The following is a 25,916-nucleotide window of genomic DNA, read 5'->3' as shown; positions in this document are numbered from 1 at the left end:
CATGTTTAAAGTTTTAACCATATTATATGGTGGTGCCTTATGAAATTGACCAGATTCCAAGATTTGGAAAGCTGAAAGTGGGGGCATACATTCTCATTAAGTAAAGATATTTTTTTTACCTCGAGCTCTTCTCAAGATTGAAATATTTTAATTGAGCCATTATAAAATGCAGTTTAAACTTGAGACTTCCCTCATAGTTGATCTTGTTGGCAAGTCTTCAAACTCAGTCTTGAGGGCTTTCCCTTCCAGATAACAGTTTATAAAACACTGTCTATTGACTTGTAGATTCTGTGGGGAACTTATCCTACACTAGCATTTTACATTGGTCTATGATATCCCCATGTGCTTCTGGAGGATCACACCTCATCATAAATTTGGTGCATGCTCCAGCAGTGTGTGCACCTAAAGTGAAATCTATGCCGGCTCAGAGCTCGTATAGATTTCAGTCTTTTTTTTTTCTACAGCAGAAAACTGGCGTAAAAGAAGATAAATATGTGGGATCCCTTCCCTCACCACACCACTTTTGGGGAAAGTGGTGAGGGTGGCAGAGAAATGCGCAAGTGGCATTATTAATCCACTTTTTTTTTAGCAAAAAAAGTGTGTGGGGGGGGGGATGATAAACTCAAACCTGCCAATTGATACATCAACGCGCCTGTTTATTCTAGGTATGTATTTGGCAAGAGCACATGAGGCTCCCAGAGCCACCAACTGTATTAAAAAGCATAGCCTACTGCACTTTTTATATGACTGTACACAAGAAAACTTGTAATTTTTTTTTGTATGACATAGTATGAATTTAGCCCAATAAAAATTAGCTTGTCATTAATAATAATAATAATATTAATAATTATACATTATTTTCTGTTGTCTATCTCCCCCATGTCCGTGACCCAACTATTCTGTGGTCTTCCACTTTCCTGTTTGAAACCTCAGTGTTATGGCCTATTGATATTTACAACATATTTATATATGTTTACATATATACTGTATATATCTATATTTATATTCAATTATCTATATGTATATACAGTTGACTCTATAGACAGATGGGAAATCGCATTTGTGAATTAAGTTAAATACATTGAAGAATTAGCAGGTTTGTTTTGAGATAGTCTGCACATTCAATTGCCCAATTACTGACAAGAATGTTCATTACATCTAAGTAGTGTGTCTGCATTTCATATCACGCAGCGATGTTTAAGGAAAGCAAATTATATATAGGGCATCTAGATGACCTTACATACGTGACAGATTATTATCATCTCCAGGATACATTTGGTAAATTAACAAATATTTAGCATCTCAATGCATGGCTGCCTTGTGTGTGTAGTAAGATAGATAGATAGATTAGATAGACAGACATATTGATAGATGGATAGATATTTAATACCTACCTATTTATATTGCTATGTTTAAAGGGCTTCTGTCACCCCACTAAAGTCATATTTGTTTTTTTGGGCTAGTTAAATTCGTTATACTGCGATATATGAAAATATAATTGTGTTACTTACTTTCCTTCAGCAGTTTCAGATAAAAACGAACTTTTATAATATGTAAATTAGGTCTCTACCAGCAATTAGGGCGTCTACTTGCTGGTAGCCGCCGCAAAAAAACGCCCCCTCGTCGTGTTGATTGACAGGGCCAGCCGCGATCTCCTCCTCCGGCCGGCCCTGTCAGCATTTCAAAAATCGCGCGCCTGTGTTCATTCGGCGCAGGCGCTCTGAGATGGGGAGGCTCGTCTCCTCAGCACTCCCTCAGTGCGCCTGCGCCGATGACGTCTTCTCTTTCGGTGATGTCATCGGCGCAGGCGCACTGAGGGAGTGCTGAGGAGACGAGCCTCCTCATCTCAGAGCGCCTGCGCCGAATGAACACAGGCGCGCGATTTTTGAAATGCTGACAGGGCCGGCCGGAGGAGGAGATCGCGGCTGGCCCTGTCAATCAACACGACGAGGGGGCGGTTTTTTGCAGCGGCTACCAGCAAGTAGACGCCCTACTTGCTGGTAGAGACCTAATTTACATATTATAAAACTTCGTTTTTATCAGAAACTGCTGAAGGAAAGTAACACCATTATATTTTCATATATCGCAGTATAACAAATTTAACTAGCCCCAAAAAAAAATTGACTTTAGTGGGGTGAGAGAAGACCTTTAAATCTATCTAAAAAAATAAATAAAACAACAGCACTGTTAAAGTGAAGATGGGTGCAATCCCTTTAAGACCGTCGGTTCTTGGTCTCACAGTTTGCAAAGAAGAGGCTGCACTCCAAATGTGGTAAAAGGTGGTGGAACTGCTTTTACAACTAAGATGTATATTATCTTTATATCTATCTATCTAGAGCAGCGCCACCGTTTCTTTGCACCTCTGGGTCTTGGGTTTTATGTTCTCCTTGTGTTTGCCTGAGTTTCTTCCAGGTACTTCAATTTCTTCCCACACTCCAAAACATGCTGATAAGTTAATTTGGAATTTAGATTGCGAGTCCCAACAGGGACAGGAACTGATTTGAAGGATGGCAGTCCATGTATAGCGCTGCAGAACTAATAAAATAGTAATGCAATAATACTAGTAATAATATAACTGTAGCCACAATCTCTCCATCCAGTGCTTTTTATTAGTAACATTCACTGCTGAGAGCATGACTACATCAAAGGTATAAATATGGTGTAAATATGATTTAGAAAGCAGTGACAAAACGGTAAAATGAAATGTAAAAGTGAAAAATGATATAAGTACGTATATAATATGACATAGTCTAATATGCTTATTTAATTGCTGAACTTTTGTATAACTGAGTTCATTCGATACTAGCAGCCCTATGTAAACCACTGAAAATGTTATCATCTCACAATGATCCATGAGAAATGCGCGCACCCAAACACATATACTCTATATACCATCTACACAGACATACTTGGCTACCGTTGCGCAGTTTAGCATATACAGCGTAAGCTCGTGCTATTCTGCTCAGTCTTGATCCAGCCACCAACAGATTGTTCCGCAATGTTCTGCAGCTCCTTACAGCTATAAAGGGGGCTTAACATAAAAGTAACAATTAAAAAAAACACACTCACAATATTTGCTAATATTTCAATTACTAAGAGGCAGATGTTTTATGGAACAATGAGCTCTACTGCAGAGACAGAAATGAGAGGAAGCCATTTATGCAAGAGTCGCTTATGTTCACAGCAATTAGATTTAAAATTTAAAGATTCTTACTAGTTAAATGTGAAATGAAAATAACAAAGTGGGTTAAAACAACAGCCTGCCGGGGTGGGGGTGACAATTAAAGCAGGTAACGAGACAATAGACAGATGTGTTTTCATTGCACTGTAAGATAAATGCAGTGTTAAATGCCTCACAACTTCCCAGAAGTAATCAGAAAACGTTTACGAGTGCATAAAACCTCAAAGACCAATCCTCGGGTAGTTTTTATAAGCCCAGCATTTAAACGCCTCAATAAATTCTTCTGTCTGCATGCTACCCAAAAAAAAAAAAAAAAAAAAGTTACCAGCAAAACTGCTCAGTCTCTTTTCTGAATCACCAACCAGGCACTGAGGATGACCTTTTCTGCTATAAAGAATAAAGCAATGTATACATTGACTTCATTCTAATAAGTGGAAGACCATACTAAACAGACACGGGTCGTTTAGAGAAGGATTCAATGAAAACTCACAGCCAGGTCTGATCTAGCAGAGATACCTGTACAGAGAGAGAGAGAAACCTTGTGATATCGTATATCGTAATGTGGATAAATGAAATATTTTATGTTTGCAGTCAAGTGTGTACCTAGCGCACTACTGAACCATACAAAAGTATACAATTAATGGGGTTGTCCAACGAAAAATATTCAATATTTTTTCAAAACACATGAAGACAGGAATCTGGACTTCACTGCTAGGGAGCAACCAGAGTGCTTCTTCTTGGATTAGTCTCTATGTGGTTAGCTGCTGACCCACAGGGTCAGGAGACACTGGTGCATATTACCAAAGGGACAGGCAGTAACACGCCAAGGTCAGGGAAGGCAGAGTACCTGCAAATCCATAAAACAGTCCAAAGGTCAGGGCAGTCTACGAAGGTATCGGTTGGGTCAAGCAATGGAGAATCAGGCAGAAGTTGGTACACTGGTATATAAACGGAACACTTTCGCAGGAACTGGCAAGCTAGATTAACCTATTGCTCAGGGGAAGGTGCCTTGAGTACTAAAAGCTGGCCCTTTAAGAGACATAAGGAGAACACCCTTGCTTCCCCTATAGGCAGGAAGGAGAGGCCTTTGTCAGCAAGTAGCAGGCTGAAGCCTTCCAGAGAAGGACACGCGGAACTCTGGCGGTCTGGCCCGCTGCTGGTGGGATGGTCCAGAACAGCAACATGGCAAATAAAGTGGCACACATGTCTGCCCGGAGGAGTAGGACTGAGGCAGGTAAGTCCCACCAACATAACAAATATGCTACTTACTATATAACGTACTACAGAGTTTAGCTTCCAATTACATCCCAAAAGATTAGACAAGGTGTAGCTAAGCTATCGAAACAATAGTACCGCAACTCTATGACTGCAGCTGTCAGTACAGCGATTGCGGATCAGTAAAAAACATTTTCAATCAAGCCAACTGCTTTGGATGGATGGTAGTGACCGATACCTAAGAGGCGACTGCAAAATTTCATTGTTGATATAAATGGTAGGTAAATCTCATCAACCAAAGCTATAAAGATGTGAATGATGGAAAATGATAATAGACATGTAAGTTGTACTCTACTATGATATAATAGCCCTTATGCATTGTCTATGTGTATATTGTGTATCGCCATTCAGGCTTCATGTCAGACAACTGTCTATTACAGAGCTGGGCACGTTTCAATAGCAGCAGTACATTATTCATCTAGACAAGTAAAGCCTCATTTTTTATTCTCCGTTAAAATGATGAAATGTTTCTAATTTTGCATTGCCTAATGACACATTCATCTCCTCACAGAAGTGAACAGGGAGCAGGTAATTGCCGAATGAATAAAGCCCTCCATACTAAGCCCTCCAAACCTAGCAGTGGATACAACATAGCTGTACTGCAGAATAGCGACATCAAAGGCTCAGTGAAGCAGGACATGCAGCCAATGCTTAGATTATATTTTTTCACAATAAAAGTGATTGCCATCTAAAAGTGATATAATTACTTTCTGGGCGCTGTGCTGATAGGATGTACACATAATACGCCTCTGCAAAAGAGCCTTGATTACCATCTCATCAAAATGGACTAGGGCTTGCTAATTGGAGACCAGTAACCCTAAAATGTTGTCAAATATCATCCCTCTGGTTGCCTGTTGATAAAAATGAAAAGGCTGCCTGGAAGTAGAAAACTGAACCCGTGACTTGTGGCTTGTTTGAATACATTAAAGCCCATGGTCGAACGTTGTAGGTTTGCCTACACTGTAGATATAGTTTGGAGCTGGACAAATGATGGAAGTATTTCCTAGAAATGAGCGATATTTATTAGGATATGGCTTTTAGAATAGTTTGTGTAGCATTTATGTGTCGTTATTACTGTAAAATCAACATATTTATGCTGTGGCATGATAGCAAAATAAATAAATAACATAGCATAGAATGTAACTGGGACCATTACTGTGGCCAGATCTATGCAGGACTGGTAACGTCCTGGTGTGCAGAGTAGCAGTAAATGGCGCAGAGGCAGTAAGGGTGGCAACAACAGTCATTACTGTACACTGGCAGGTCAAATCATGAGCAGCGTGACAGCTTCTTATAGAAAGACTACAATTTGTTCCACTAGTATAGTTCTTTAACCAGAGGTTTTTTTTTTTTTCGCTTTTGCGCTTTCATTTTTCTTCCCTATCTACCTTATGTCATAACTTTTTTATTTTTATGTTCACATGGCTGTATGAGGGCTTTTGTTTTTGTGGGACAATTTGTACTTTCTAATGCCACCATTTAATATGGCATGCAATGTAATGGGAAGCGGGGAAAAAAAATCCAAATGGGGTGGAATTGGGAAAAAAACACAATTTCTCCACTGTCTTATTGGTTTTGTTCCCATGGCTTATTGGTAAAATATTTTTATATTTTAATAGTATGGCCATTTTCGGTGATGCCCATGATATTTATATTTTTTGCTATTTATGTATTTATTTTTTATTCTACGGATTTAAACTTTAATTTTAATTTTTTTTATATATTTAACATTTTTTTTTACTTTTTTATGGTTTTGAAGCTCGTATTTGAGCCTACAAAATCCTTATTTTTAATTCTAAACCCTAAAGAGTTTTTTAAACCCATGATTTGAGGAGAATGGCTCATTTATTATGTTGGCCAAAATTAGAATTGCAGCTTCAATACTCTAGGTCTCTTCAGAGAGACCCAGGGTATTGAAACCAAATACCAGCATCTTCACTGGCCGCAGAGGATGCCGGTAAGAAGCCCAGGGTGAAATGTATGAGGGGTGAAATATCTGCGATTAGCCTTATCTGCATGCGATCAGCCGTGTCTGTAATTCGCAATTATTATCTACAGATGTGTCCTTTTTTACAGTCCTTTCAACATATCCCAAGATGTGTGTCACTTTAAAAGAAAAAAAAAAATGACACTGCAATACTCTGTCACGAGATGTCTATCCTATAGGTACATATCTATGTGTGAACACCCAGTGGTTGAGTTGGGAATTGCAGTCTGTCAAAGGCCATGTTTCGATATGCATATATTCTAAGGTTCAGGAGACATTTGAGCGGATGTACTGGTGGACATATCTGAAGAACCCTGCATGAATGGATCATCCTTGGGATAAATGGCCCCAATCTAAGTTTTAGCACGTCTAGTAGTCATAGTAGATTTTAACACAAACCCTTTAACATAAATGAATGGTCTGCTGTAACCTGAACCTAATACTTACTTCTAATTCACCAGCATCTTTAGTTCTCTGCACGGGTAGCATCCATATTGTCTTAAACATACCGGCCAAGTGATTTTTTTTCTGTCACCATTGAAAAACAGGTTCTGTGGCAATCCTCATTTGTGAATCTATTACAGAGATTAATAGATTATTTCTTCTTTTTCAACTAATTCTCAGTTGGGAAATTTAACCATATGGTAAGGAGAGAATTAGAATTTCATCACATTAGAGCAAAATGTAATGAAAGGAGTCCAACACCTGGGGCCAACTCTGAAAGACACAATTAAAAGCTTTTTAATGTAACCAGAGAAAGCAAAAAAAAAAAAAATCATTGCCTTCAGTGATTCTGCCACATAATAATGATTTACTGACGTGTTGGGAAATATTGTTTTTACAGATGTCACAAGAACGAGAACCTGTCACTAAGTACTATGTGGGTGCACATAGTTAATGAAATCAACCCAGATAAGCTTCCTATTTCACACAAGCAGATGTCTGTTCTCAGATAACAGCAGGCAAATAGAATTTTTCTAAATACATTGATACTTTGTAATCGCAGGTGTTCTGTCTTCATACACGTTCACACAGTGTGCAGTCTTACATTCAGCATAAACCATTCCTGTCTTCCAAAAAGAAGGACTGTTCTTTGTAGTCTAACTTGTTTATTGGCCAACAGGTTGTACTCTCTGCACGATTCACATGAGTAAGAGATTGTACAAGTGTGGTATAACTACAAGGATATAAATAGCATGCATTAGTATAAAACATAGCATAGCAATTACTATAACATTTACAGTCATCAGTAAAGACACATGATAAAAATGGCTGCCGGTACATAAGATTGCATGGCTAGCTAACAGTAAAAACAACTCCATGAGTAACAATTACAACTAGCTGAACAGCTCTGCATAACATCATGTCCCTGAAACAAATGTGGATCTCTCACCAGATATACTTATACAAGGATGGTGGAGTTTGAGAAGGAGACATGCATAGCACAGCTCTGTACTGTGTCCTAGAGACTGTAGACTTCTCTTTCCCAGAATGCTTTGCACTCCCACAATGCAGTGCACCACCCACAATGTAGTAGTCTTCGTAACAGGAAAAACAAAATGTAATACAACTTAACACCGCTAGATGGTGCTATAACCACACTAAACACTTCAGAAATACAAAGACTGAGGCAGACGTGATCTGTAATGATTCTCTAACCCTACTGGGCAGAACAGAAGGTAAAAAAAAAAATATACACTACTGGTTATAGCATAAAAGGTGTAACGTATTAATACATCTTTATAAAAATCTTTAGTTTTTGCAGATTTTTAGATATGTAATAAAAAAGCTAACCTACACCAGAATGTAAAATGTACTGGCCACCTATACTTACTGGTTTGTCTGGTGAAAACAGAATTTTAACATCTGTGCTCCGAAGCTTACTGCAAAGTCTTAGACTGGGTTTACAGTGAGATAGAGGATCCATTTAGAAATATAATTAAAGGAGTAATGTCATCTGAGACATTGGTGGCTAGGATATGCCACCAATGTCAGATAGGCGCGGGTTTTACCTCTGTAGCTTCCACTTATCTGTATGGGATGGGACCCCTGAAGTGAGCCTAGAGCAGCCACGAACGCACAACCACCCTCCAATCCCAAAAAAAGGAAACTAAAAGGAATGGGAGATATGTGCCAGTGTACATAAAGTAAGTACATACATAAGGGGATATTTATCAATCTCTGTACGCCAGAAATTTGCAAAGCTTGGTACACGCATAGTTGCACTAAATTTTGCAGCTTTTCAGAGGCTTAGAACCAGGCTTGACACTTTTCCAAAAAGTTGGAAGAGCTGGGTGGTTAAAGGGTTTATCTAACCCCTATATTGCCCCCAAAATGCGCGGGCACATCATGCAGGTTATACTAACTGTGCTCCCCAGCGCTCATGTCGTTCCTGATGCACGCACTGCCACCGCTGCTTCTCCCTGTCGCGCAAACATCCGGCGACCGGGAAGGGGGGGGGGGCGGATGATTTAGCCAATAGCAGGCCGTGGCGGTGACGAGTCTTCTTAGCACCACGGGTGACACTAGGGAGGCTCGTTCCCGTCGCAGCCTGCTATTTGCTATCCACCCAAACACTGCCACCCATCTCTGGATATTTTGATACACACAACTTGCAGATGCAGCGGCAGCAGTGCGGGCATCAGGCGCATCAAGCGGTAGTGGACATGGACTAAGACCAGCATCTAAATCGCCAGTCTTAGTAAATATCACCCTACTTGTTTAAGCAATTATATATATACATACCGCCTATACACACACAACATATATACAGTAATAACAGATTCACACATGGTGAACCTGCTGCGGATTTCCTTTGGTGAATCAAGAGAAAACTATAAATGGATTGGTTTTCTCTGCAGCATAGCTGTCAGGATAGCAGTGAGTCATCGTCTGCGCTCAAGCCGCAGTTAAAGGGTCCCTGAACTTTTTTAAAACTTTTAGAAATCTCATCCACACGCTATGGAGAATACCCATGTTATGAGTTTTAAAGGGTCATTTACAGTCAGGGGAATGTCGGCTCTAGTAAGCAGGGGACCAGGAGAGCAGGGCAGGCCAGACAAGTGCTGGTAGTGGGAGACTCAATTATTAGGGGTATAGATAGGTCGATCTGTCACAAAGACCGGGATCGAACGGTGTGTTGTCTTCCTGGCGCTCGAGTTCTACACATCGCGGATCGGGTTAACAGAGGGTTGACTGGGAGGGGTTGGAGAAGATCCAGCGGTAATGGTCCATATCAGAACCAATGATAGAGGTAGGTTAGAGGTAGGTGGAGCATCCTTAAAAAATATTTTAGAGATTTAGGTCAAAAGCTTAGGGCAAGGACCTCAAAGGTAGTGTTTTCCAAAAAAACTACCGGTACCACGAGCCACACAAGAAAGGCAGCGGGAGATTAGAAAGGTTAACAAGTGGCTCAAAAACTGGTGTAGGAAGGATAGGTTTGGGTTCCTGGAGAACTGGGCCAACTTCTCTCTCAGCTACAGGCTCTATCGTAGAGATGGGCTGCACCTCAATGGGGAAGAGGCAGCTGTGTTGAGGGAGAAAATGACTAGAAGGTTGGCGGAGTGTTTAAACTTGGGACTGGAGGGGTAATTACGTTATAGGATGGGAAGATAGTGCAGATAGAGACCTGGGGCAAGGTAATGGAACTGGGGGAGGAGTGGAACGAGGGACTAGAACATTTCAGAAGGAAAGGTGTAGGGTACAAAATATATATAAACCTCTTAAATGTATCTATACTAATGCCAGAAGACTGACTAATAAAACTGGGGAACTGGAATTAGTGATGTGTGAGGAGGACTATGACATAGTGTGAATAACTGAGACATGGCTGGATGATAGTTTTGACTGGGCAGTTAATGTACAGGGTTACAGTCTGTTTAGAAAGGATCACCAAAACTGGAGAGGGGCAGGGGTCTGCCTTTACGTAAAGTCCTGTCTAATGCCCACAGTCCGAGAAGATATAAGTGAGGGACATGAACATGTGGAGTCACTGTGGGTAGAAATACATGGAGGCAAAAATAATAATAAATTACTAATAGGAGTTTATTATAAACCACCTAATATACCAGAGTCCACAAAAAACCTGTACATCTCATAAAGAAAACAGGCTCTTGGCAATAACCAAAGATAATGACCTTTCCTAACTGGTTCAAGACCCGACTAGAGGGACGGATTTACTAGACTTAGTATTAACCAATAGACCTGACAGAACAACAGATGTGCAGGTTGGGGGAAACCTGGGAAATAGTGACCATAAAGTAATAACCTTCCAATTATCATTCAAAAGAGTGTTTCTTCAGGGAGGAACAAAAATAGCAAACTTCAGAAAAGCTAAATTTAGCCAACTAAGAGAGGCAATAGTAACAATAGACCTGACTAACTGGGACAAAGTCCTCAAAAATAAAAATACAGCCGCAAAATGGGATATTTTTAAATGCATCCTAAATTCTAATTGTGAGAGGTACATACCTTATAGGAATAAAAGGTTAAGGAACAAGAAGAAACCAATGTGGATAAATAGAACTGTAAAGAAAGCAATAAATGACAAAAATAAAGCATTTAAATTACTAAAACAGGTGGGTAGTGAGGAAGCACTAAAAAACAAATAAAAGCAGCCAAACTAGAGACCGAGAGATTAATTGCCAAAGAGAGCAAAACTAACCCTAAAATTTTCTTCAATTATATAAATCAATTATATAAATCTGAAGGTGTTGACCCTTTACAGAGTGATGAGGGGGGAGTTGCAGAGAGCAGTGAGAAGAAAGCAAAGCTATTAAATATTTTTTTCTCTACTGTATTCACTGAAGAAAATAAACTGTCAGATGAAATGCAGAATGTAAAAGTAAATTCCCCATTAAAAGTGCCCTGTCTGACCCAGAAAGAAGTACAGCGGCGTCTTAAAAAGATTAAAATAGACAAATCGCCAGGACCAGATGGCATACACCCCCGTGACCTAAGAGAATTAAGTAATGTCATAGCCAGACCCTTATTTATGATATTTAAGTACTCTATACTGACAGGAAGTTTTCCACAGGATTGGCACATAGGAAATGTGGTGCCAATATTTAAAAAGGGTCCAAAAACAGAGCCTGGAAACTATAGGCTGGTAAGTTTAACATCCGTTGTGGGTAAACTGTTTGAAGGTTTTCTAAGAGATGCTACCTTGGAGCGCCTCAATGAAAATAAGCAAATAACGCCATATCAGCATGACTTCACGAGGGATTGGTCATGTCAAACTAATTTAATCAGTTTCTATGAGGAGGTAAGTTCTAGACTTGGCAGCGGCGAATCAATGGATGTCGCATATCTGGACTTCTCCAAAGCATTTGACACTGTACCACATAAAAGGTTAGTATATAAAATGAGAATGCTTGGACTGGGAGAAAATGTCTGTATGTGGGTAAGTAATTGGCCCAGTAATAGAAAACAGAGGATGGTTATTAACGGTACACACTCAGATTGGGTCACTGTCACTAGTGGAGTACCTCAGGGGTCAGTACTGGGCCCTATCCTCTTCAATATATTTATTAATGATCTTGTAGAAGGCTTGCACAGTAAAATATAAATTTTTGCAGATAACACTAAACTGTGTAAAGTAATTGACACGGAAGAGGACAGTATACTGCTACAGATGGATCTGGATAGATTGGAGGCTTGGGCAGACAAGTGGCAGATGTAAGGTTATGCACATGGGAAGGAATAATGCAAGTCACCTGTACATACTAAATGGTAAAACACTGGGTAACACTGACATGGAAAAGGACCTAGGAATTTTAGTGAACAGCAAACTAAGCTGTAAAAAACAGTGTCAGGCAGCTGCTGCCAAGGCCAATAAGATAATGGGTTGCATCAAAAGGAGCATAGATGCCTGTGATAAGAACATAGTCCTACCACTTTACAAATCACTGGTCAGACCACACATGGAGTTCTGTGTACAGTTCTGGTCTCCTGTGAACAAGGCAGACATAGCAGAGCTGGAGAGGGTTCAGAGGAGGGCAACTAAAGTAATGACTGAAATGAGGGAACTACAGTACCCTGAAAGATTATCAAAATTAGGATTATTCACTTTAGAAAAAAGACGACTGAGGGGACATTTAATTACTATGTATAAAATATATCAGGGGTCAGTACAGAGATCTCTCCCATCATCTATTTATCCCCAGGACTGTGACTCTAATGAGGGGACATCCTCTGCACCTGGAGAAAAGAAGGTTTGTACACAAACATAGAAGAGGATTCTTTACGGTAAGAGCAGTGAGAATATGGAACTCTCTGCCTGAGGAGGTGGTGATGGTGAGTACAATAAAGGAATTCAAGAGGGACCTGGATGTATTTCTGGAGTGTAATAATATTACAGGCTATAGCTACTAGAGAGGGGTTGTTGATCCAGGGAGTTATTCTGATTGCCTGATTGGAGTCGGGAAGGAATTTTTTTCCCCTTAAGTGGGAAAAATTGGCTTCTACCTCACAGTTTGTTTGTTTTTTCGCCTTCCTCTGGATCAACTTGCAGGATAACAGGCCGAACTGGATGGACAAATTTATTTTTTTGGCCTTATAAACTATGTTACTAAGTTACTCAATGTTTAAAAATAGACACATCAAAAGAGTTCAGTGCCCCTTTAAAACTCATAACATAAACTGATATGCTGTAGATTGAAAAAACTTCTACGCAAGTCAGTTTATGCTGTGGGTATTCTCCATAGCATGTGGCTGAGATTTTTAACTCCACAGCATTTATACCACATGTCAACATAACCAAACTATATAGATGTATGTGTGTGTGTCTGGGTGTGGGGCCAAGTACCCAGCCAAGCATAGGCGTCGCTACATGGGGGTAAGGGGGGGGCAATTGCCCCCCCCAGGTTATTCCTTGCCCCCTGCGTGCTCCCAGCCATCCCCCTACCCCCGCTGATGCTGGCTGACGCCCGGGTGACGGTCTGTACTAGTAACAGTAGTTAGGGTGGCCACAGCGACTCTCGGCGACAGCGCGACTACTGTAAGGTAAAGGGCACTTTAAGTATACTCACATGATCCGAAGTCACTGCGCTGCCTGCAGATTCCCGCCAGTCAATTCTGGTTTGAAGGCACGGCGGTCCGGCGGGAAGTGAAAGGAGGAACAAACAACAAACTCTTAGGAGCCCAGCTGCACTGAGATAGTCAAAGCTGCTGCTCCAGTGCTCCTACTGGTCTGAGTCTCTGAGACTGAAAAACTTTGCTGTGGCCGCCTTATCTGAATGTCATCATGTTGCAGTATTGTCTCACAGGGAGGGTAACTTTGGTTTCCATCTGGTCTAGATTAATCCCATGTTCCATCCTCCCAGATCAACAGTAAAGACGATAATGGTGTGTTGGTGGGAAATTGCCAAGGGATTGCTGAAACTTAAAGGGGGGGAGTGTCATCCACAGATTCCCATACCAGTGTCATCCACAGATGCCCATGCCAGTGTCATCCACAGAATCCCATAACAATGTCATCCACAGATGCTCATAACATTGTGACATCCACAGGTTCCCCATAACAGTGTCATCCACAGATGCCCATAACTGTCATCCACAGATGTCCATAACAGTGTCATCCACAGATGCCGATTACATTGTGACAGCCACAGGTTCCCCATAACAGTGTCATCCACAAATCCCCCATAACAGTGTCATCCAAAGATGCCCATAACTGTCATCCACAGATGCCCCCATAAGGGTCCATTTACACGTTCGTATGTGTTTTGCAGATCAGCAAATTGCAGATCCGAATAAAACACGGACAGCGGCAATGTGCATTCCACATTTTGCGGACAGCACATCGCCGACATCTCTCATAGAAAATGCCTTTTCTTGTCCGCAATTGCGAACAAGAATAGGACATGTTCTATTTTTTTCCGGATCCGGAAGTGCGGGTCCGCAAATGCGGATGCGGACAGCACATTCCGGCCCCTTGAAAATGAATGGGTCTACACCTGTTCCGCAAAATTGCAGAACAGATGCAGACCCATTTTGCAGACGTGTGAATGGACCCTAACAGTGTGTCATCCACAAAAAGGAGGGGAAAGAATCTGCGGAAGCAAGCAGAGGGCGGCACAGCAGACGACTAAATAGGTTCTTTTGTAAGAAAATTGTTTTATTATAAATGTAGTTTAATGTCTGTTTTTGTATTTTAACCTGTTTCAGACACAGGGCGTACAGGTACGCCCTGATGTCCTGGTACTTAAGGTACCTGTAAGCCCTGTGTAGTTTCAATTACCGCGCGGCGGGAGGTGATCGGAACTGGGTGCCTGCTGAAATCAATCAACAGGCACCTTGGGTCAATGCCGAGGGGGGTCCTGTGACCTCCCGTATGAACAATCGTTGCAAACCGCAGGTCAATTAAAACCTTGAAGTATCTGATCCCCGCGGTCGATCAGAAACTTCAAAATGCTTTTTTTAAATGTTTAACTCCAGCAAAATTTGCCTTTCAAAAACCAAATGGCGTTCCTTTCCTTCTGCGCCTTGCTGTGTGCTTGTACAGCAGTTTGCGACCACATATGGGGGGTTTCTGTAAACTACAGAATCAGGGCAATAAATATTGAGTTTTGTTTGGCTGTTAACCCTTGCTTTGTAACCGGAAAAAATGGATAAAAATGGAAAATTTGCCCAAAAAAAATCCATTTGCCATTAACTCTTGTGGAACACCTAAAGGGTTAACAATGTTTTTACAATCAGTTTTGAATACCTTGAGGGGTGTAGTTTCTAGAATGGGCTCATTTTTGGGTGGTTTCTATTATATAAGCCTCACAAAGTGACTTCAGACCTGAACTGGTCCTTAAAAAGTGGGTTTTTTCAAGATTTGCTTCTAAACTTCTAAGCCTTCTAATGTCCCCAAAAAATAAAATGTCATTCCCAAAATGATCCAAACATGAAGTAGACATATGGGGAATGTAAAGTAATAGCTATTTTTGTAGGTATTACTATGTATTATAGAAGTAGAGATATTGAAACTTGGAAATTTGCAATTTTTTACAAATTTTTTGTAAATTTGGTATTTTTTTATAAATAAAAATGTATTTATTTTTACTTTATTTTACCAGTGTCATGAAGTACAATATGTGACGAAAAAACTATCTCAGAATGGCCTGGATAAGTCAAAGCGTTTTAGATTTGCAAAAAATGGCCTGGTCCTTAAGGTGAAAATGAGCCCGGTCCTTGAGGGGTTAATATATTCTGGCTTTTGCTTAAAGGGAGAGTAAAAAATGTTGTTTTTTTAGTTATGTATGATGCTTTTTAGTAATAAATAAATGTAAATGTAGTGGTGCTATAATGTGGACCGCAGGCCTCTGTGATGTCCTGCAGGCTGGGATGGCGCTGTGGCAGCATACGGTTATTAGTGCCCCCCCCATTTTGGACTGTGGTATCTTATGTGCCCCCCCCCCCCCTATATATTGTTCCTAGAGTTGCCACTGCAGCCAAGTATAAAAACATACAGTATAAAAATATACACACATACATAAAAGAAAGTTATAAATATATACACACATGCAAAAGAAAGTTAGACCAGCACCTCCAAACTATGTATAACAAGGGGAATTCAGGTGCACGCTACCACGGCTGCAATGTAAAAGCACACATATGGCCGCCATGCCCATGTTGCAGACTGCAAACAGCTGGTCTGCAATACATGGGCACTGACCATGGGAACCCCATGCTGCGGTGCGGACCCACTGACAGACGGACCCAATGGGTCAGTGATCGGCAATATACAGCAAAAGATAGGATATTTCCTATCGTTTGCAGTGCTGAGGCACGGATTGGAAGCCCATGGAAACACACGGAAGGCCTCCTATCTTTTGCTGTGTGCAAACCCACTCAAGTCAATGGATCCACACCGCAGCATGGAGTTCACACGGCCGGTGCCCGCAGCACAGGCACATTTTATGTTGCAGCCTTGTGCTAACATAAAAAAAAAATCTCAATCTGTACCAAATAATGAGAAAGTGAAAAACTAAAATCTTGCATTGACAGAAGTATTCAGACCCTTTACTCAGGACTTCGGGTACTTTCAAACTTGCGTCAAAGTTTTCTGGTATTGAGTTCCGCCCTAGGGGCTCAATACCGGAAAAAACGTATCAGTTTTAGGCCTCATGCACACGGTCGTTGTTTGGGTCCGCATCCGAGCCGCTGTTTTGGCGGCTCGGATGCAGACCCATTCACTTCAATGGGGCCGCAAAAGAGGTGGACAGCACTCCGTGTACTGTCCGCATCCATTGCTCCGTTCCGTGGCAAAAAAAATAGATCATGTCCTATTCTTGTCCGTTTGCGGACAAGAATAGGCATTTCTACAATGGGCCGCCCGTTCAGTCCTGCAAATTGCGGAAGGCACACAGGCGGCTTCCATTTTTGGGGATCCGCGGTTTGCGGACCGCAAAAAAAGGAACGGTCGTGTGCATGAGGCCTTATCCTAATGCATTCTGAATGGAAAGCAATCCGTATATGAATCAGGATGTCTTCAGTTCAGTCTTTTACGGTATTTGGACAGAAAAAGAAAACACAGCATGATGCATTTTTCTCTGCGGCCAAAAATCCTGAACACTTGCCGGGATGGCATTTTTTTTCATTGGGATGTATGAATGCTCAATCCGGAATTAAAATTGCTGCATTGACGGATCGCAGACCTTTAAAAAATGTTAAAAAAATTATTACCCGATCCGTTTTTACGGTTGAGAAGGGAGAGACGGATCCGGTATTGCAATGCATTTGTGAGACTGATCTGCTTCAGAATCCGTCTACAAATGGTCAGGTTGGATTGGGACCATAGGTGGACTGCCATTTTCAGGTCTCTCCAGACAGGGCTCTGGCTAGGCCACTCAGGGACATTGACAGGGTTGTCCCTAAGCCACTCGTGCATTTTCTGGGTGCTTAGGGTCATCGAGCCTGATTTACCATAGGCCAGCGGTGTACACCGGTCTGTGATAAGCCTGTGAGCTCCCACGGTGTCACAGCAAAGGGTCTGAATACTTATGTCCATGAGAAATGTTCATTTTTCCTTTTAAATGAATTAGCAAATTTTTTTCTAATTGTGTTTGCACTTTCTCATTATTGGATATTGACTGACTTTTTTTATAACATAACTAAATGTAAAAAAAAATGACGACTTTGCGACTGCATTCTACACACGCACGCATACACTGTTAGGCTGCCTGCACATGGTGCGGATTACACGCGTTTCTTCCACATGGATTCTCGGGCAGAAAAACTGCATTGTAATACAGTACTGGCAAAGTGTACGAGATTAGACAAATTTCATGTACACTTTGCTTTTTTTTATCCATGCGGAAACTGAAGCATGTCAATTGTTTGTGCGATTTTTGGTGCGCACATACACATATATCTCATGCAGTATATACGCAGACATATACATTACATACATACACACATATACTGTATACAGTATATACACTCATATAAAGTACATACACACATATGCGGCATACAGTATATACACACACACATACAGTACATACATACACACACACACACATATACTGTATGCAGCATATACACATATAAAGTACATACACACATATATACTGCATGCACTATATACTGTACACACACAAAGTGCATACACACATATATACTGGCATACAGTATATACACACGTACACATTAACTGCATGCAGTATATACACAGACATATGCAGTGCATACATATACATATACACATATATACTGCATACAGCATATACACACATACATACAGTATATACGTACACACATATACTGTATGCAGCATACACACATATAAAGTACATACACATATATACTGCATACAGTATATACACACACATACAGTACATATAGACACACACAGAGTTATTTACAGGCATACTGGGGGTTAACTTGGGCAGGATGGGGAGGAGGAGATGATCTTCTGCTGGTCGGCACTACCACTACTGCTGATCTGTATCACTTCCCATGGGGTCACAGGTCTTCATGATAATCCTGGTCCACTCCACTGCCACACAGTAAGCAGATAGTTAATTGCAGGTTCTGTAAGGGGCCTAATATATGTTCTATTAAGATGGTGGGGGATGGGGTCCATAGGCCCAACAGGAGATTCAGACCCTGGGCAGCCGCCCAAATCACCCACATTATAATCTGCCATTGCTGGTAAACCCAATGTAGATGTCAATAGTGACTAAAAGGAGATGAGCATGAGCAGCTAGAGTTATCATATAGATCTCCCAACAGGACTGGTTGAAAAAAAAATTGGGACAGTCCTAAAATATGCTAATAATATGTCGCATGTATAGTGGCATTGGTCAAAATCACGCCAATGGTACATGTCTATGGATCTGAAGAACATTTATCCAATCCATATGTGGTAACAATGTGGATGTTTTATACTGATTATAAATTGCTACCAGACCGGCTTAAGACTTTTCACTACAATGTGTGATGGTAAAAAATGAAATCATTATGGCGAGAGATGGTGGAACCATGAAGCTCGTGTTCTGCACCAAATAAGAGTGATTCATAGTTTGGAGAATAAAACAGCAGAGATTTTGCTCCTGACTTTTACAATGGGCTGAATATGACTTACGATGTAACAAATCTTTCTCATCTGAGTAAAATATCTCAAATTTTCAGACCAGGAAATGTTTACCTATATGTTCTATATGCTTGACTTTAACATTATCCAGCAAAAGAAGAACATTCTGGGTCTTAGCATCTGGTTCAGGACAATCAAATATGTATCTGCCAATGTTTATCCGTATGTGGGCATCTGCAGGCCTGTGTTTCCATGTGTATCTATGTGTGTGTGACCTATGAGTATCTATGTGAGTCTGTATGCAAAGGCATACCTTCGATGCAGGCAAACCAGGCAACTGCAATGGGGCTGAGGGGAGAGAGGGCCCTGCAATGAACTCTTTTTTTTCCATAAGAAAACACTGCATTTTCGTGTAGTCTCCATTAGGGAGCGCTCAATGCAAAGAGATTATTTCATCTTCATTTCCAGTTATTGATAACTGTAAAAATTCCTATACACAGAGCTCCCCCTAGTGGTGGCCGCAGGGAGCCAGCTTTGAAATGGAAGGGTAACATATGTATCAATAATTTTTGCCGGTTGTCTGGTGTGAATATATTGAGAAATATGGTGCTCAGGATAAGGGCCATATTTATGAAGCATCTGTTTTACTTTTTCTGTCATAGAATTCAGTTAAATTGGGTGAGGTGGAGAATGGCTTTTTTATTACAATTTTTCTTAACAATTCTTCAGCTTAGTTGAAAAAACATAAACTCATCAGAAATTTGGGGTGTTTCGCTTTGTGTGGCCTGGTAGACTGGGTGAGGCAGGGGGGGCCCATACTAAGTTTCACGATGGGGTCTTATTAGATTTGTGTACACCACTATCTGCATGTGCATCTGATTGTGACTATGTATGAGAATCTGCATATATGTTTGTATGTGCTTGTGTGTGTATCTGCATGTGAATATATGTATATTTGCATGTGTACATAATGAGCATCTGCATACTGTATGTGTGTGTATGTGCATCTGAATATGTATGTGTGTAATATGAGTTTCTGCATATATGTGTGATGATCAAGCATGCTCGGCCGAACTGCTGTTCAGCTCAAGCATCGCTATGCTTGGCAGATCCGAGTGCTTGGCCGAATAATTTGGGTGCTCAAATACAATTTAATACAATAGAAGTCAATGGGAAAACCCCAGGCTCCCCCTGCTCAGAAGAGAAGAGAGTGTCTGGTTTTATAAAAAAAAAGTTAGAAATTGATGGAAACCCTATCAAAAAGGTTTGGCAACAGCATTAGATGGACAGCTGGATGTGTCTTAGACTCCTATTATGTACACCATACAACCACATAAGCCAGGTATGTACAAGCCATCCATCTATCCATCCATGAGACAGGTAGCAGTCAGCATACCTTACAATGGCAGCCTTGTGCACTATGAGATATTCCAAACCAGCTCTCATCTGACTAAAAGCCAGCAAGCCTCAAAGTTATTTTACATTTGTTGAATGGCTTGGGTGGACCTGCACACCTAGATCAATATCATTAGGGCGACAAAAAGTTTTCCAATTGTCCTAACATAATAATCAATAACCTTTCTATACAGTTTTGTCATTTGTAAAAACTCATTTGCATAAACATGGGCATATGGGAAAGACATGCAAATGAGCAGAATCTGCCTTGTTTTTCAGCTGTCATAAGACTATGAAAACCAATAAAGGGAACTATTGAGTTATGAACAGCGCCCTCTATTGGTTTCACAGTCTTATGACAAGACAAATATTCTTGTCAGAAGACTATGAAACCGATAGAGGGCGCTGTTCATAACTCAATAGCGCCATCTATTGGTTTCATAGTCTTCTGACAAGAATATTAGACTGAGTCTTATGACAAGCTTATTAGTGTAGCTTTTTGCATGCAAAATTTGCGATGAAAATTAGTGATTAGAATATTCGCAATCTACACTAGGATGATATCTGACACTGGGAAAGCTGGGTAATAACTCAGTGATAAAATCTGACACTAGGAAAGCTGGGTAATAACTCACGATCTACACTGAGTTATTACTCAGTGTAATAACGCTATTGAGTTATGAACAGCGCCCTCTATTGGTTTCATAGTCTTCTGACAAGAATATCTGTCTTGTCTTAAGACTGTGAAACCAATAGAGGGAGCTGTTCATAACTCAATAGCACCATCTATTGGTTTTCATAGTCTAATGACAGCAGAAAAACAAGGCAGATTCTGCTCATTTGCATGTCTTTCACATATGCCCATGTTTATGCAAATGAGCTTTTACATGACAAAACTGTATAGAAAGGTTATTGATTATTATGTTAGGACAATTGGAAAACTTTTTGTCGCCCTAATGATATTGATCTAGGTGTGCAGGTCCACCTAAGCCATCCAACAGCTGCAAAATAACTTTGAGGTTTACTTGTTCTTAGTCAGATGAGAGCTGGTTTAGAATGTCTCATAGTGCACAAGGCTGCCATTGTAAGGTATGCTGACTGTTATCTGTCTTATGGATAGATTGATGGCTTGCACATATCTGGCTATTGTATGTCGTATATAATAGGAGTCTAAGGGTACTTTCACACTTGCGTTGCTTGATTCCGGCAGGCAGTTCCGTTGCCTGAACTGACTGCCTGATCAGGCAAACTGTATGCAAACGTATGTCATTTTTTCTGACTGATCAGGCATTTTTCTGACTGATCAGGATCCTGATTAGTCTAAAAAATGCCTGATCAGTCAGAAAAATGCATTGCAATACCGGATCCGTTTTTCCGGTGTCATCAGGCAAAACGGATCATTTTTTTTTCTTTCTCATTTTCAAAGGTCTGCGCATGCGCAGACCGGAAGGACAGATCCAGCATTCCGGTATTTTGAATGCCGGATCTGGCACTAATACATTCCTATGGAAAAAAATGCTAGATCCGGCATTCAGGCAAGTCTTCAGTTTTATTTGCCGGAGATAAAACCGTAGCATGCTACGGTTTTCTCTTTTGCCTGATCAGTCAAAATGACTGAACTGAAGACATCCTGATGCATCCTGAACGGATTGCTCTCCATTCAGAATGCATGGGGATATGACTGATCAATTCTTTTCCGGTATAGAGCCCCTGTGACGGAACTCAGTGCCGGAAAAGAAAAACGCTAGTGTGAAAGTAGCCCTTAGACACATCCAGCTATCCTTTTAATGCTGTTACCAAACCATTTTGATGGGGTTCCCATCAATTTCTAACCTTTTTTTTTATAAACCCGGCAAAGGTTGTCTTCCATTGACTTCCATTATACTCGGGTGCTTGCTGTCTCCCATTGACTTCCATTATACTCGGATGCTTGCTGTCTCCCATTGACTTCCATTACACTCCGGTGCACACGAATATAACAATGTGTTCAAGCTGAACACTCGAATACTTTGATGCTCGCTCATAGTCATCACTAGTGTATATGCATCTAAATGTGAGCATGTATGTGTGTTTCAGCATGTGTGCAGTATAAGCATCTGCATATATATGTGTATGTGTATATTTGAATATGTGCACTATGAGCTTCTGCATATATATGTGTGCATCTGAATATGTGTGTGTCTCCGTGTACGTGCATCTGAATGTGAAGATGTGTGTGTATCTCCAGGTGTGCAGTATGAGTACCTGTATATATGTGTGTAGGTGAATTTTAATGTGAATATGTGTGTTGTTTTATGTATGTGTGCAGATTGTATGTGAATCTGAATGTGAAATTGTGTCTGTATGTGTGCAGATTGTATGTGCAGTTGAATGTGAATATGTGTGTGTATATGTATGTGTGCAGATTGTATGTGAATGTGTGTGTCTGTCTGTGTGCAGCATGAGCATCTGCATACTAGATGTGTGTATGTGCAGTTGAATGTGAATATGTATTTGTGTCTCTGCATGTGTACAGTGTGAGCCTCTGCCTTTATGTGTATATGCAGCAGCAGGGACCCCTGATAGCCCCTTCTCAGAAGATTTAAGGCTGAAGTCATAATGCTTGTCTTATAACTTAGTTCTGGGGACAAGTTTAAGTTCAGTTGCAATATTGCAGACTCTGCCATAAAGTCTCTCCCTCCCCATAAAGTGCAGGCAGAAAGTGCTAAGGTGGAATTGCAAACTTCACTGCTTTCAAGTCACCTCATTCTAAGCTTTATCTGACTCTGGACAACAGCCCCCATATCTCATCCTAAAAAGAGGAAGAAGTCGTTTGTGTGATAGACTCCAGAGGAGCTGAGATGAAGATCTACACCACCTAAAAGTAGACCTGGAGGGAACTGCCTCTATATAACCTGCGCTGAGGAGCCTTCTTGACACTTCCATTGCCTGCTGTGAAAGTCTTGGAGGAAATGTGTAGAGCAGTCCTGTCACTTGCAGAAGGAGCATCCTCCTCCTCACATCTAAGTGGGGCTTTTACTGTGCTCATTGATGAGTGAAAGTCGCCACACATGTCAAGCTAAAGGCAGTTGTTGGGTTCCTAACAGGACACAGCGTCTTGCAAACATATGCGTGGAGCTGTGTCTACAGATGGCAGGAGAAGAATGGAGCAGGCTCCTTTTATAAAGCTCTAGATGCTGCTGCTGCCTTCAGTGCAGACACAAGACTGAGGACCAGCTAGCGCCTGCGATTGTTTGTTACCGTTTTAATCCTATTAATTAAAACGTTAACCTGATTGGGTAGAAAGCTGTGTCCCAACAGGCGAGTCTTCTCCATAATAACCTACTCAGAGATAATGATGTAAAGACTCCCCCGTCTGAGGCTGCTGATGCTGATGCTTGATGGCTCCAGAAATCTCTTGAAGGTGAATCCAAGCAAGATAAACGGCGCAGGAGCTTGTTCCATGTGAGAATGCCTCAGCAGATGACACCAAGGCTGGAGCTGAGGACCAGGAACCCCTGAGACTTTCTTCTGACTCCAGCCCAGCACCAGTGTGAGGAGAAGCTGCTTTTTTTTTTTTTTCCCTGTGATTGTCCACACTCCAAGCCAGAAGTTCTCCACACCGGAGATATGGAGAGGGCTCTGGCAGAAGAAGACTTGTTCCACAAGACTCTGGGCGCTAAGAGGATGGAGTCAGCCTTCCGTTCACCTCCGGGTCTGGACTTGTCCCAGCAAGAAGACCGGTCACCTCTGCACTGCTATGACGGCCCGGACCCCTCCGACCTCCTGCGCCACCACCAGACCTCTGCCCTCCAGTCCGGGTCGGTGGGAGACACTTTAGCGCTGGCGGCTGCCAGTATGTGCGCCAAGTACGGGGCAGAAGGCGCAGGCAGGGGGATGGCGGAGAGCAGCGGAGGAGAGGACCAGAGTCCCTGATGATGACAGTGACGGGCGCTGCGAGCTGGTGATCAGGCCGGGGGATCACAGGTCCTCCCAGCCTGGGATGAAGTCTGACGCGCCCTGTGGACCAGGCGGTGGGAAGAAGTCTAAGGAGCAGCGAGCCCTGAGGCTGAACATCAACGCCCGGGAGAGGAGACGCATGCACGATCTGAACGATGCCCTGGACGAGCTGAGAGCCGTCATCCCCTATGCCCACAGCCCCTCTGTCAGGAAGCTTTCCAAGATAGCCACCTTGCTTTTGGCTAAGAACTACATCCTCATGCAAGCCCAGGCGCTGGAAGAGATGAGAAGACTGGTGGCTTATCTCAACCAAGGCCAGGCCATCTCTGCTGCCTCCATCCCCAGCTCTGCCGCCGCCGCCGCCGCTGCTGCCGCCGCCCTCCACCCTGCACTTGGAGCCTACGAGCAGGCGGCGGCCAGCGCGGGTTACCCGTTCAGCACCGTGGCCACCACCTGTCCGGACAAATGTGCCCTATTCAACAGCGTGTCCTCCAGCCTGTGCAAACAGTGTACTGACAAGCCTTAAGAAACTAAATAAAATAAAACCTGACCACCTACTTAGTAGCTGAGCTGATACCACCTGGTGCCACCTAGTCCAGGGACAACTCCACCAGGGAAGAACTTCTGAGGCTCCTCCATTGTGATCTCCTCTGTTTCCATTTTGGGTTCTTCTTACGCTTGATCCCATTTTGATTTCACCACCGATGGACAAGAACGGTCACCAGAAGTTTCAATGGCATCTAAATCCACTACTTGTTCTAAGTACTTGAGGTCAATGGCACCCTTCTGTGTGGAATGATTGCATCCTGTTCCCCCCTCCAAAAAAAAAACGCTGCTCATGTCGATGAACTCTTAATAAGATCGATTATTACAGATCAGATTCCTTTGAAGACTAATCTCAAAACAAAGGCACTTGAATTTAATGATTCTGAGCCAGGAAAACACTTGAAATCTAGACTTATTTAATGACAAAGACTTCTTCACATAGCGAGAATAGAAACCATTAGTATTTTTATTGTGTCTGAGGTTTGTAGGACTCCAGATTTGGTTGAGGATGTCAGTGGCTGGCATGAAGTACTAGTTATATCTGATGGGAGTGAAAGTTTTAGACATTTTTTTACACAATTCTGTGCACCTTGTAACTTCATATGGAAAGTTGTGTGAGGAAAGTGGTTGTTTCACGTGTTACATTCCAGTATTTATTTTTCGTGTGTTCCAGGTGACATGAAATTTCCATTTTCTTTATTATTTTTTTAAATTCTTTATTTCAGATTTTGATAAATTCATTTATATACTTTGTGCCAAGTGTTTCAAAAAGCTTGATAGACAAGGACGTCCACGAGAATCTCAATGTCTCTGAGCTCAATGAAATGAAATGGTCATTTTGATTTAAAGTTGCTACATCAATTGTATTGAAACTGAGCTTTAATAAATGACCTCAGTCCAAAAATGCCAGAGGATGTGTATTCTTCATTCACTTCATCAAAGGCAATGTGTGCATGGCATAGGTGACCCTTTGTGACTTGCTTCTGGAGAGTTGCACTGTCTGTGGGTTCAGACTTGGGCTGTGATGTACTTCTATTATGAGGTGGGAGATTCATACAGTTTCTATTGAA

General features: G+C 41.6%; 1 protein-coding gene across 1 annotated transcript; it reads left to right on the top strand.

The window, feature by feature from the left end:
- Window positions 1-23,970: 23,970 nt before the first annotated feature.
- BHLHE22 (basic helix-loop-helix family member e22) lies at window positions 23,971-24,826 on the top strand. The gene is given in 2 exon segments (XM_044295730.1): window positions 23,971-24,270; window positions 24,272-24,826. Coding segments are annotated over 2 exon segments (855 nt in total).
- Window positions 24,827-25,916: the final 1,090 nt, after the last annotated feature.

This window comes from Bufo gargarizans, chromosome 5 (genome assembly GCF_014858855.1).
Source record: "Bufo gargarizans isolate SCDJY-AF-19 chromosome 5, ASM1485885v1, whole genome shotgun sequence".
NCBI lineage: Eukaryota > Metazoa > Chordata > Amphibia > Anura > Bufonidae > Bufo > Bufo gargarizans.
This window is presented reverse-complemented; position numbering and strand designations above follow the sequence as displayed.